The following is a 13,600-nucleotide window of genomic DNA, read 5'->3' as shown; positions in this document are numbered from 1 at the left end:
CTAGATTTATCGGGGTGATAGATGGGAGGGCATTGGGGACAAGGTGCAAAAGGTGAAGCAATTTAGAAATACAAATTGGTAGTTACAAAATAGTCATGGGGATGTAAAGTAAAGCATAGGAAATATAATAAAAAATATGGTAATAACTATGTATAGTGCCAGGTGAGTACTAGTCAGGGGGATCACTTCGTTAATTATATTAATGTCTAACCACTATCCTGTGCATCTGAAATTAATATAAACTAATATTGAATGTTAATTCTAATTGAAAAATTAAAAGAGGGGGAAGATAAAGGGGAATATGAGGTTCAAATTTCCGGATATAAAACAAATAAGTCTTGAGGTATAATATACAGCATAGGGAATATATTCAATAATATCATGATAGCGTGGTACAATGTCAGATGGTTGCTGGACTTATCATGATGATCACTTCTTTAACATAGGGAATATAATCAATAATATGGTAATAATTATGTAAACTGCCAGGTGGGTACTGTTGAATAACTACGGAGTACTCCTGAAACTAATATAATATTGTATATTAGCAATGTTTTAATAAAAATCTTTTTAAAAAAGAATCATATTGTATCTGCTTAATAACATCAGAAGAGCCATAAAAATTCCTTCTTACAATTAAATATCTCCATCAAACTATTAACAAATTAAGCATGTTATAAGGTATGATACATTAAAAAGAGATCATTAGTATGTGATTCTATTTTGTACATCAGAAATGCATGTAAATTAATAACTCACGATCACGATTACTTCCTTGAGTCTTTTAAAAATGCATATTAATCATTTGTTAATGTTGCCATAACTCATAAAATACAAGCTAAATTTTTGCTTTACTGCCTTACAGATATAGGGGTAGCCATGTTTTCTGGGCATCCCAAAGCACTGCACTGTATCCACTTATTCCCCCTGTTGTTAACACCACTGTCACACCCTCATTCCCTTATTTAATATCACGACTGGAGGTCAGCCTTCCTGTATGTCAGGGACGAAGCATCATTTGGCCAAAAATATGAAGCTCACTGTTTGTCAGTCCATCATTTGAACTTCAAAGTCTTAGGGCCAATGGGGTCTTTAAGCACTCCCCATTAAATTTTTTAATGATGATAAAATACATAAAACATAAAATTTAGTATTTTAACCATTTTTGTGTACAGTTCAGTAGTGTTAATTAAGTGCACTCATGTTATTGTGTAACCAATTTCCGAACTCTTTTCATCTTACAAAACTGACACTCTATACCCTTTAAAAAACAGCTCTCATTCCGCCCTCTCCCCAGCTCCTGGCAACCACCATTTTACTTTCTGTCTCTATGAATTTGGCTATTCTGTGTACCTCATATGAGTGAAATTGTATAGAATTTGTCTTCTGGTGACTGGCTTATTTCACTTAGCATACTGTTACCAAGGTTTATCCATATTGTAGCATGTGTCAGAATTCCCTTCCTTTTTAAAGGCTGAATAATATTCCATTGTATGTATATAGCGCATTATGTGTATCCATTTATCTGCTGATGGACTTGGGTGACTTCCACCTTTGACTATTGTGAATAGTACTGCTATAAACACAGGTATACAAATATCTCTTTGAAACCCTGCTTTTCAAGTCTTTTGGGTGTATACCCAGAAGTACAATTTCTAGGTCTAGGTAGTTCTATTTTTAATTTTTTGAGGAACTGTCATACTGTTTTCCACAGTGGCTGTACCTTTATACATTCCCACCAATAGTGCACAATTGTTCCAGTTTCCACATCCTTGCCAACACTTGTTATTTTCTCTTTTTGTTTTTTGTTTCTAGTAGCCATGCTAATGGGTATGAAATGGTATCTCACTCATTAAATATTAAATATCCTGAAGGTTATGCTTTGGTTCTCAGATAACACCTTAGTGATGAGTCTATGTTACTACTTGCGGAAAGCCAAGAGCATGGCCCTGTAGCTTGCACAAAGATGCCAAAGTCTACTTTGGGATGGGAACTGAGCCGTGAGGCATCTCTGGCTAGGGAACTTATGGCCCCCCCCAAATCACCTTCCTTGTTGCACAGGTTTGCCCATAGGCAGCTCTCCTCTAATGGAATTCTTCAGCTTTCAATTTGAGCAGGAACATAAGAGCACATGGGGTAAAGGGGTCTATACATCTCACAATCTTACTCTTATTTATTAAAACTTTGTAAACTGAGAAAGAACTTCATGGCTACCTGTAAAATGTTCTTACTCCTAGTCTACTAGGCCTTCTCACTATCCCCCTTTACACCAACAAGTACTGTCCTAGAACTAGGGCAAAGTAAAAATGACTCTCCCACCTCTTCTCACTTAAGACAGAACCATGAAGATCTTAAGAGTTAGTTTGGCCCTCAACTAAAACTCACAGAAAATATTTAACTATAATTCGAGTATCGTCTTAGTTAAAAATCAGAGCATTTGTGGTGAGCTGAACAATGCCCTACCCCCGCAAAAAAAGTCACCTATGAATCCTGTCATCACAAGGGCCCTTATATAAGGCAGGTGAGAATGAAGAAGGCCATATAACGAAGGCAACAGGGAGAAAGGGGCGTGATGCAGCCATGAGCTAAGGAAAAGCAGGAAAGGCAGGAAATGAATTCTCCCCTGGAGCCTCCAGAAGGACGCAGCTCCACAGACATCTGGAGTGTAGCTCTGTAAGCCTCATTTTGGATTTCCTACCTTTAGAATGTAGGTGAATAAATGTATGTGCTTTCTGCCACAAAGTTTGTGGCAATTCATTACAACAGCCACGGGAAGCAGACATGGCATCAAAATCAACGTATTTCAACACCCTTTCTATATGAGCTTCCCAGCAGGTATGCCATGATGGACTACCTCCTTGTCTCCAGGGGAAGCTAGGAGGACCCAGGGCAAGTCTTACAGAGCTGCCCAAGGCCCTCAGTTACCCAGGTTCCAGACAAGTATTTTCCTTTTCTATGTGTTCCTGTATCATGAGAAAGAGTGGGAAGCAGCATGATAATAAAGGTTGCAAGTATGAAGGAACCCCAGGAATTAATATGTTTCAAACCTCGTACTTAAAAGCTCTTGAACACAGTTCATCAGGTATGAAGAAAAATCAAAAGACGTGAGCCTTCCTATCAATTCCAATCTTTCAGTGTTGCTGTTTGATAAGCTGCCCTCGAACAGTTTGGCTAAAGGAGCAAAATGCAGTCTCCTCCCTCAGCAAGAAGACTGTGAGGGTAGGCACCCCAGATTCCTAAAGCAGCCATTTACACACAGCTGCTCCAGGAGTCTCTCCTAGCCTCCCTCGCTCGGCTCCCCTATTCTCAGGGATCTGGGGACTCATGGCCACCAGAGCTTGATTGCCACAGACCTTATGGGGAGAGAAGGGTCTCCGGCGTCCCACCAGTCCTTAGGGGGGCTGATGTACATGCACCACAGCTCCCAGCTGTACCCGTGGGCTGAGTTCTCGTACCGCTGCACCTCAAAAGTGTCCTGTTTGATGTTGTCAATAGACGGGAGGATCACTCGCTTCCGGTTCTCCTGGATTCGGGATAGAACGGGCTCAGCCCTGAAATACAGAGAAGTAGAAATAAAATCTCTCTCCAGAGGGAGCCCACCACTCAATAGGCACACCCCCCAAGACCACAGGGAATGACCAGAAGCAACACAGTTGAAGCTTGGACTTGGGGCAGACTGGAACTCAGATGGGAACTGAGGCTCCTGAGTGGCCTTTCCCCAGTGGGTCATGCAATGTTCAGTGAGTGCTGTGCACTGCAGCTCAGGCCCTCAACCATGTGGCATCACCACAGTCCAAGTAGGATCACTACAGACCATGTGGATCACCACAGACCATGTGGGATCACCATAGACCACGTGGGATCACCACAGTCCAGGTGAGATCAGCATAGACCATGTGGGATCACTGCAGACCATGTGGGATCACCATAGACCACGTGGGATCACCATGGACCACGTGGGATCACCATAGACCATGTGGGATCACCACAGACCATGCAAGATCACCACAGACCACATGGGGTTCACCACAGACCATGTGGGATCATTACAGACCATGTGGGATCATTACAGACCATGTGGGATCATTACAGACCATGTGGGATCACCACAGACCACATGAAATCACCACGTACTGATGCCTGCAGGAGAGGCCTGGAGCAAGAATTCAGAACAACAGAGCCTCTGCCCCAGAAAGTGCTGGGCCTGTCTTTCATACCGACAGTGAAGGCTAAAGCAAGGCAGTCCTGACTACACGATTTGCATTACACTACAGTTTTATACAGTATTTTCAGTTTCCCCTCAGGGCACTGGCAGATGCCTCTTGTATTTTCCCTCTCCCAAAGTAGGTCACTTCTGCCCTTAATAGCTGGGTTTTAATAAGCATTTCACTGGCTTCTTTGTGTGTGACTATTTCAGTTGTTTTAATTGATTATTTAATTGATTTCTTCAAAGCGATCTAATTGAATTGGTTAGCAATGGCAGGCGGGACGAATTAAATGCAAACACAGGCAGAATCCTGCCTCCTGGCTAGCCTGCCTCTCAGGGCTGCAGGAGACGACAGGCAGGGAGCTGGCTCTGGACTTCTGAGGTGTAGCTGTGCTGGCTTCGGGAAAAGCAGGTGTTCAGACACCCTGCCACTGTGTGTCTCAGCGGCAGGTGTAGGAAGGGCTCATTCCTCATATCCTGGAAGGAGAAGGTAGCTCTCACAAGCCAGGCCATTAATCTCCTGCTTAGCATAGAGCACAGGCTTTGGAAAAGTCAAGTGAAAACCTTATTCCTCTGCATTATTTGGGAGAATAATGAGAACCCTCGGCCTACATCCCATCTCTTTTCATTTGTAGCTACTGGATTACCTGTGGGCTCATCTCATCTTTCTATTTAAAACGAGCAAGAAAATATGTGCTGGGCCATTTACCACCTTCAACACTTTTGCACAAGTCATCTAGGCTGAAGCCAAATGGGATGGACATTCTGCGGCTTCTAGACATGCTGTAGCACTCCACCCCCTCCAAGTCTTCACTCACTCTGCTGTCCTCCAGGAATGCCTTTTTGCTGCTGGCAGGAAGTCTGACCGGCTATGGAGTCTTATTAGATCTCATGCCACCTCTTTCAAGAAGCCTTCCTTAATTTCCCCCCGTAGGAATGCTCTCTCCATCCTCTCGACTCTTAGACCATCTTCTCCACCTCATTCAAGTCACACTGACTACATGCTGCCTTAGCTAATCCTTGATCACAGATTTTTCCTAATGAGCTAATAATACCTGGTATTTATTGATCACTTAGTTTGAGCTAGGCACCATTCTAAACATGTCACATATGCTGGATAATGTAAATTTCAAAACAATCCTATGAGATAGATACTATAGTCACCATTTTACAAATGAGGAAACTCAGTTCCAGGGAGGTTAAGTCACTTGCCTCAGGATACCTAGTCAGCTCATGGCAGAACCAGGTTTCTACTCAGATGGTCTGGCTTCAGTCCCAAATCGAAAGTCCCACTGCCTCCTTGAATGGGCCATGCTTCCTCCAGGCTGGTCTGATGCCACACACACAGAAGCTTTCAGCTGAGCCTGTCTCTGTGTGGTGAAAGTTACTGGGCGTAGGGACAGAATACCTTGTTCAAATAGTGCTTTTGAAGTGAGGAATTTGGTCCTCCAGTCTGTGAATAATGTACAACTGATGCTAGTAAGTTGCTTCCCTCCCAGGGGACACCCCACCTATTGCCATGTGGCCTACAGAGTCTCCCTGCAAAGGGGTATACTCTCTCTCTCAGCCCAAATCAGCATTTAGCTTGGACATGTGACTTACTTTGGCTAACAGGATGTGAGCAGAAGTGGTCATGTCACATCAGAGCAGAAACCTTCATAGCCATTGCAAGGTTCTGCTGTTGTTCATTTCTCTGAGCCACGAAAATGGTATATCCTCGACAGGAATGTTCCCTGGTCTCAGAATGCTGAGTACATACAGGGCAGAGTCACAGACAATCCGCAGCTGACCTGTCACGTGGACAATACAGAAATCTGTGTTGTCATCAGTCACGGAGGTTGGAGATTACTCCTGTAGTATACCTTAGTGAAAGTGGAGACACAGCATCTGTCCTGTAGTGAGGAACCACGAGGGACATATGACGATGACAGTGATGGACTGAGCAGACAGCAGACAGATTTCTCCCTGCCTCTCAGTTTTATCCTGGGCTACAGTCTTACCTTCTGCTTCAACCCCTCCCCCCTTCTCCATTCTTCCAGTGCCCCAGAGGAAAGAGCCAGAGTGCCCCACTTCTCAGATTCTGGCCCCCACTGACCACACTGCAGGTCCTGAGTGCCCTTAGTATTCGGCTTGGCACCTACCAGCCAGCGGTGAATTCCACATGGGCATCAAAGAAGCCGGTGACCTGGCCGGTGGCCACCTTCCATCCCTCGATGCGCGCTCTGATGAGGCCCTCTCTTTTTTGATTGCGTACCACCTTCACCAGCCCCGGGTAGCGTTTGTGGACGTACTCCTCCAAGGGGGCCTTCAGCTCCTCTACAAATGACAAAATGCAAGAAGGTCTGTAAACATGTCATTTAAAATGTGTGTCCAACCCATTGTGATGCAGACAGATCTTTAGGAAAGTCAGAGTTTGCAGAAAAGTGCATGTGTTAGTAGTTTTAACAGAAAGGACAACTCAGTTGGTGTGAGTCAGAAGACGTCTGACATTCCAGCCCAGGACAGCAACGTCCTTCCTGTGTTGAAGATACACAGCTCTTAGGCCTGACCACTGCAGGCTGGCGGAGGTCCTCTGAGGTTTCTTGTGGCCTGCCCTCCCTCCCTGGCCAGCATTCCCATTCCTCCATCTGTCTCCTGGTCCTGTTTATCAACTGCTACATGGGTGTTTCCACCCGCACATACACCAGTCCTTACAGTATTCGTCCTGGGTGGTCCAGACGTATAGTCATGCACCAGATGCAACGTTAACAGGGTTGGTGCTTTGGTCTTAGGATGTAAAGGAAATCTTAGCCCAGTAGTGGGCATGCTATCATGGTGGCAGAAGTAATGTTAGCAGAGATCACACACTTCTACAAGTGGGGGGTATAAAGGGCTTTATTTATATGATCTAATTTAATCCTTACAGTGACCCTAGGAGGTTGCCATATTAGTTCAATTAATTAGCTAGATGAATTCCACCTTGCAAATTAAGAAACAGTGTCCTCTCCCAAGGTCATATACCTAGTAATGGAAGAGCTGAGACACAGGCCAAATGTATCTAATTCCACATTTATACCTTTATGGACATAAGAATCACCAGATATAGGAGGCCAGGAGGGCTGATAGAGGGGGATTCTTAGATGTTCCCTAGGACAGGCTCATGCTGCTGGCCACTCAGGGGGCCCAGGAGCAGCCTGGGTGTCAGATGCAAGTGGTTCACAAACAATACTTCAGGAAACAATGCTGCCTCTGCATGTGCTCTAGAGAAACCCAAAAGGCACACAGTGAGCAGACCTCTCACTTCCTAGTTGTACAGGGTGGTATTTGTCAAAGCAAAGCCATATATCAGCAGCATAGGCAGAGACTGACCTCGCTGGGTCACGGCTGTTGTCCCTGGGAACGATGCAGCCCTATGACCCAGGAAGAGATATGGAGGATGGATGTTTTGATGGATGGAGGTGAGGGAGTCCCCAAAGGTACAGAGATATGAAATAGTTCCTGTCAGCCAAAGGTGTGGATCTTGGGGGAACTGGAGTGTTATGGGCTTCACTGTGCACCCCCAAACCCATGTGTTGGAGCCCTAACCCCTAATACCTCTGAATGTAACCATATTCGGAAATAGGGCCTTTAAAGAGGTGATTAAGTTCATGAGGTGCTTAAGGATGGGCCCTGATCCAATCTGACTGGTGTCCTCATAAGAAGAGACTTTGGACAGACACAGCCACCAAGAGCATGCACACGGAGGAGAGACCACATGAAGACACCTTGAGAAGGCAGCTGTCTGCAAACCACGGAAAGAGGCTTTAGGAGAAACATGGCTGACATCTTGATCTTGGTTGGACTTCAGCCTCCAGAAATGTGAGAAAATAAATTTCTGTTGAGCCAGCCAGTCTGTGGTATTTGTTAAGGCAATCTTAGCAAACTAATACAGGGCAGTATTCGTTTGGAAAGGAGAAACAAAATGAAACCTGGATGGGATGGGGCAGAAACCTCTAATGAGGCATAGCATGTGGTTAGGAGTTCAGACTGGGGTCAGACTGCCTTAGGTTTAGAACCGAGGCTTACCATTTATTGCCTGGGTGACCCTGGGCAATTCAACCAATCAATCTGTGCCTCAATTTCCTCCTTTACAGAAGGGGGATGATAATAGTATGGACCTCGTAGGGTTGTGGTGAGCATTAAACAAGTTAACATACATAGATGCCTAGAATTATCCCTGGCATTATGTAAACGCTCAACATTGAGTAGCCAGTAGTAGTAATTATTTTCCCTCTTTCCCTACATGTCAGTTTAAGGCACGGGACAGAGATTTCCAAGCAGCCCAGGGGGCCGGAGGAAGTTGTGCCCAAGATGGAAAACCAGGCCTATATGCTAGACTATGGTTCTCAAACTGGAGAGCACGTCAGCATTTTGGGTGTGTTGGAACAGATTGCCAGCCTCTCCCTCACATTTCATTTTCAGAAGGTCTAGTGTGGGGGCCTAGCATTTGTGTTCCTAACAAGACCTTGTTTGTAACAAGTTCTGTTATGGGGAACCACATTTTGAGAACTGCTGAGCTGGAAATACATAGGACAGTCTTAGCACATGCTTAGCACAGAGCACACCCTCAACCAGTGACTTGTGTTGGTGTTTCTGCTGGTATGGCGACCATCTTTGCCATCATCTAGGGGTTGGTGATGGGCTGGTAGAGAAGCCAGGCTGTGGGGACCCTCTGCTTCTTCACTCAGCATGAATTCGAAGGATAACCAAGTAAATGGGACTGGGATGGCCCAAAGAAGGTTCAGCTTCTACAAACCATGTACTACATGTTTGTTGGGCATGTGTTAATTAAATTTCTTGGAACAAGAAATCTAGGAAGAAGGTTAGGCAGACCATGCCTGCTTGGTTTTTCATTTATTCCCAATGAGTGCTGGGCGAGTGGGCAGGGGACGAAGGGACAAGCAATGGGAGGCAAAGGACCATGCATGGGCACAGCATCCATAGAATGGTGCAGTAGAATCCTGTCCACTTACTGGGGATGGACGAGGCTGGCGGGATTTGGGAAGCTTCGTACGTTCAGAGAGAGCATTCTGCCACCAGGAGACCCTAAGGCACTGTTAGTCCTTAGCTGCCAGGCAGCCTGGGACCCCATTTTGGCTTTGCCCAGTACCTGGATGTCAGCTCCTGGCCATGCTAACAAGTGGTTTCCTCATTTGTTCAGTGATTGTGACTGATACTTCAGGGTAGAGAGATGGACAAGCATTTACAAGTTTGGCAAAAGATAATGTGGTTCATTACCACTGCCCTTCTCAAGGCTACTGAGATGCGGACATTAAAGGGCTTGAAATGTAAAAGGGATAAAGGATAATTCCTAAGCTTTAGTAGTAGCCTATGGCTGTTAAGAATACATGAGATGCTACATATAATGATATGCATTCAATAAATGTTATTTCTAATAATAATTGGTCTATTAATATTATTGATACGCATCATTTTTGTAGCTTCCCATGAACAACAGCTTGTCTTTTTAGCTAGTCAATATCATTTTAAAGTCTGGGGTTCACTGTACAGGGGTGACACCAGCTTCACTCTTACAAGGTTTAGGGACACAACGTTCAAAACACAGCAGAACGGATGGCCTGTGGGCTTCCATGGAAACACGGAGAGAGATGCCACCGTGCAACAAGCAATGCTCAAGAACAAGGAATACTGAACAGGCCTCTCTTCCCAGCACTTGCATGTAACTCAGCACCTAGGAAGCTACAGACCTGGGCCCCTGCCTGGATTTAAAATCAAGTGAGACACGAGCACTCCTTCAAGATGCTTACAATGCAGTTAAGGAGATGAGACATGTTCACAAAACTGCAATATTCAGTATTATAAGGAAAATGGAGCTAATGGCCAAAGAGGGAAAGTGCTATGAGGGAGTCACAGAGGGAACAATTAGTTTGGCTGAGTGCGTTCATGGAGAAGGTAGTGTTTGAGTTAAACAGAGGCTTGAACATGTGCTCTCACTATTCCAGAACACATAACATACATAAGCATTGAATTGGATCTACTTAGGTTACAGAATCACCAGTATCTGGGTAACTGGGAAGATGCTATTAATTAGGAGAGAGAAATGAAAGAACAAGTTGATGAGTTCAGCTGGGGACAGGGGAGTGCTTGTCATTCAGGCTGACATTCAGGGGTACATTGCCGAATCAAGGTGAAAAAAAAAGCAGAGTGTGGGGACGCAGTGGTGAGACATGATGGCGTATTGAGAGGAATACAGTTCCAGGAGAGAGAGTGAAGAAGATTAGAACCGCACTTTGGGAAACATGTACATTTAGGAGGCAGGGGGACAAGCTGAAGGATAAGACTAGCTAGAAATAGTGTCTTAAGGGCAGAATCATATCAAGGGTAGAGTTCACAAAAGAAGGATACTTGCATTTGTTTCACAGGTATTTACAGAATGCCAGCATGGCTGAAAGTGACACAGTTCTTATCCTCAATTGTTACTCCATGCCCAACATCAAGAAAATCAAATGCATTGGAGAAAATGAGTTGAGAACGAGCCATTGATCTAGGCTGATAGTAGGTTCTTGATGGGACCAGTGAAAAACAGGAATCCCCTTCTGGATGCATCTGAGCTCTATGGGGACAGGTTAGCATGGAAAGAAGAGAATGGGTAGGACAGCTCCAGAGAGACTTCCAGAAAGGCTGGTCCTGGTGGAACAGGACTGTGACAGCCTGAGGGCGTTGGTGTGTTGAGATTTGGAAATCGCCTTAAAGTGAGAGAGCCCACATGTTAACCAAGTACAAACAAGGTCTCAGGACCTTGGGACCATGGAAGAAAACAAATCCCCAACCTGACAGTGGTAAGAAATGTCACACCATCACAATGTGCCCCCAATCTTTTGTCATCTTTAGCAGAAGAAACCATTCTAGGACATTAGAGTAACAGTAAGAAAAATAGTTTACGTAAGATTTTTCTCCCTGAAAAACTCAGAGAAAAAAACCAAAAACTGCTTTCTGCAAAAATAAATGTTTACCTTCCAGCTTTATAAAATCCAACACTAAATTGGTCTAGAGCCATTTAGAAATCCTTGTTTCTTAGATTTTAGTAAACAGCATTTGGAGAAGTCAACAGGGAAGAAGAAAACACTGCCTGTGATCAGAAGGGACAGGGAGGGAGACATGTCTGCTCCTTAACAATAAAAGAAATATCTGTCATCCAGACTTAAGGAGTACACATTGACAACAAGAAAGTTATAATGAGAACTAAAGCAGAAAACATTATAATGGAATTATATTTATATTCCATGCTTTCAGTGATGTTAGAGAATAAGCCATCAACCCAGTCCCTGTCTCTAAGCCCTGCTCAGAAGCACATGTTGACCTAGCAGACTCATCGCCACTTGCCCCTCCCCCAAACCAGGACACGAACCTCGGTGCCACACAGATGTGAGCTTGGAAATGGCCACGCCACCTAGGTTTGGGCCATGTCCGTACCTCTCAACCCTCACAGTTATCAAGTCTTGATGATGAGACGAACTGAATGTTCTAATTCTCCCTCAAGGTATGGCAACTCAGGAGAACCAGTCGCAGTTTAAATGAGTGCTTCCCAAACTTTAACCTGTACCAGAATCACCAGGAGGTCAGGGGTGTGGCCCAAGAACTTGTTCTGACGAAAGCATTCTGAGTAGCTTGGCTTAGAGTTAGCCCCCAGCCCATCCCCATCTGCACTGAGTCAGTGCGTGTGCAGAAGGAGACTCATCCATCCTGAGCAGACGTTCCGAATCCAGTGTCGCCACTGCCCATCTCCGCTTTCCCCACTACACAGCCCTCCTTGTCCTGCCTTGTCTGCAAGATTGAGCCCCTTGGAGATGACCCCAGTCTGTAGAACGAGGGTTTGACTTGCCATTTCCAAAACTGGGTCCTGATTGCTGGCCACCTGTGCATGGAGCAACCTCACAATTAGGTCAGTCCCTCAAGAAAACCCCACGTGTTCATAGCGTCTGCTCTCACCCCATTATTGCTCTTACTACTACCAGTGCTTCAGTTCTACCAGAACTACTTTTGCCGTCATCAGTGCCAAAGTCACCCCCACACCCCTTCTCCCTGCCAACAGTTGCTGAGGTTGGGGCATGCTGCTAGCTAGGAATGCACAGATTGTGATAGCTGGGACAAGAAAATAGCACGTATAGCATGTTTCAAGCAAAAACAAAACAAGAAACACCTGTCTCAAAGCTCGTGTCCCTCAGAGTGTGATCCCTCCCTGGGAATCCCTTGAGAGCTTGTGAAAATGCAGGTTCCCAAGCCCACCCTAAGAGTTTCTAATTTAGTGGGCATTAGTGGGGTTGGCCAGCACTCCAGATGATTCTCACACAACTCCAAAACTTCTTAAAATCACTGGCTGATGTTTTTTATTGCTTTTTACTGCGGTAAAATATACTTAACCTAAAATTTACCATTTTGATCAGTATACAATTCAGGGACATTGCTACATTCACATGTGGTGCCACCATAACCACTGTCTAGTGCCAGAAGTTTTTCATTACCCCGAAGGTAAACCCTGCACCCAGTAAGCTGTCAGTTTCCATTTCCTGCCTCCCCCAGCCCCTGGTAACCAGTAATCTGCTTTCTGTCTCTATGAAGAATCACAAATATGTGGCTTTCATGTCTGTAAGCCCTAGTCAACTGTGAAGGTGGAAGGGAGAGGTGAAGTGAGTTTTTTGGTGTGAATTTAAACCCCTAGGCCTTGGTGAAGATCCAATTCCATATTCTGTTGCCAGTTAGCTTTTCTGAACCCCATTTTGGTTATGTGGTTGACTGGAAGCTCATTCCGAAAGCTCCTCCAAATTCAGTGAAGGCAGTTCTGACTTCTCTGAGGGGCGGATCCAGACCTTGGATCTATGTTCACCTCGTCCCTCAGCTCCCTGGTTCCCTGAGGGGAATTTCCAGATTGAGGACCTTAAGATAGCTCAGGGAACAGCGTGTTGTTCAACACAGAGTTTTAGCACAGACATTAGTCATGAGACTCTAGTTCTGCAGTGTCCTTTTTAATGAGATATGTAACATATTCAATATTGTGTACATGTGAGAATCAGTTATGATGTCATATAAAGAACACAAAAAATAGACTTAAAACACCTTGATGTTCAGGTATCCCCAAGATACCTTTATGCTTAAAATAACCAGCAAACCAAATGTATGAAAGTAGCCATACAAAGGCCAATAATACATTTTTTAAAATTATGTTTTACTCAGACAGAAAAAGACAAGCACTGTATGATATCTCCTAGGTGTGGGATCTAAAAATGTTAAACCTATAAAACACAAGAGTGAAATGGTGGTTGCCAGGGGGTGGGGTGTGGTGGGGTGGGGAATAAGATTGATGGTGTTTAAGGGAACAAACTTATAGCGAGTAGTAAATAAGCCATAAAGATGTAA

At 44.6% G+C, this 13,600-nt stretch overlaps 1 protein-coding gene across 1 annotated transcript in view; it reads right to left on the bottom strand.

Moving 5' to 3' along the window:
* The window catches only part of GALNT17 (polypeptide N-acetylgalactosaminyltransferase 17), a 514,547-nt gene that overhangs the window by 237,521 nt on the left and 263,426 nt on the right, over positions 1-13,600 (bottom strand). Inside the window, exons 4-5 of the mRNA XM_019715773.2 lie at positions 6,349-6,523; positions 3,354-3,551 (exon numbers count right to left, since the gene is read on the bottom strand). Coding sequence (XP_019571332.2) covers positions 3,354-3,551; positions 6,349-6,523 — 373 coding nt within the window. The remainder of the gene's footprint in view (positions 1-3,353; positions 3,552-6,348; positions 6,524-13,600) is intronic.

This window comes from Rhinolophus sinicus, linkage group LG03, assembly GCF_036562045.2.
Source record: "Rhinolophus sinicus isolate RSC01 linkage group LG03, ASM3656204v1, whole genome shotgun sequence".
NCBI classification, from domain to species: Eukaryota; Metazoa; Chordata; class Mammalia; order Chiroptera; family Rhinolophidae; genus Rhinolophus; species Rhinolophus sinicus.
Note: the sequence above shows the minus strand (reverse complement) of the source record. Positions and strands in the feature narration are given on the sequence as shown.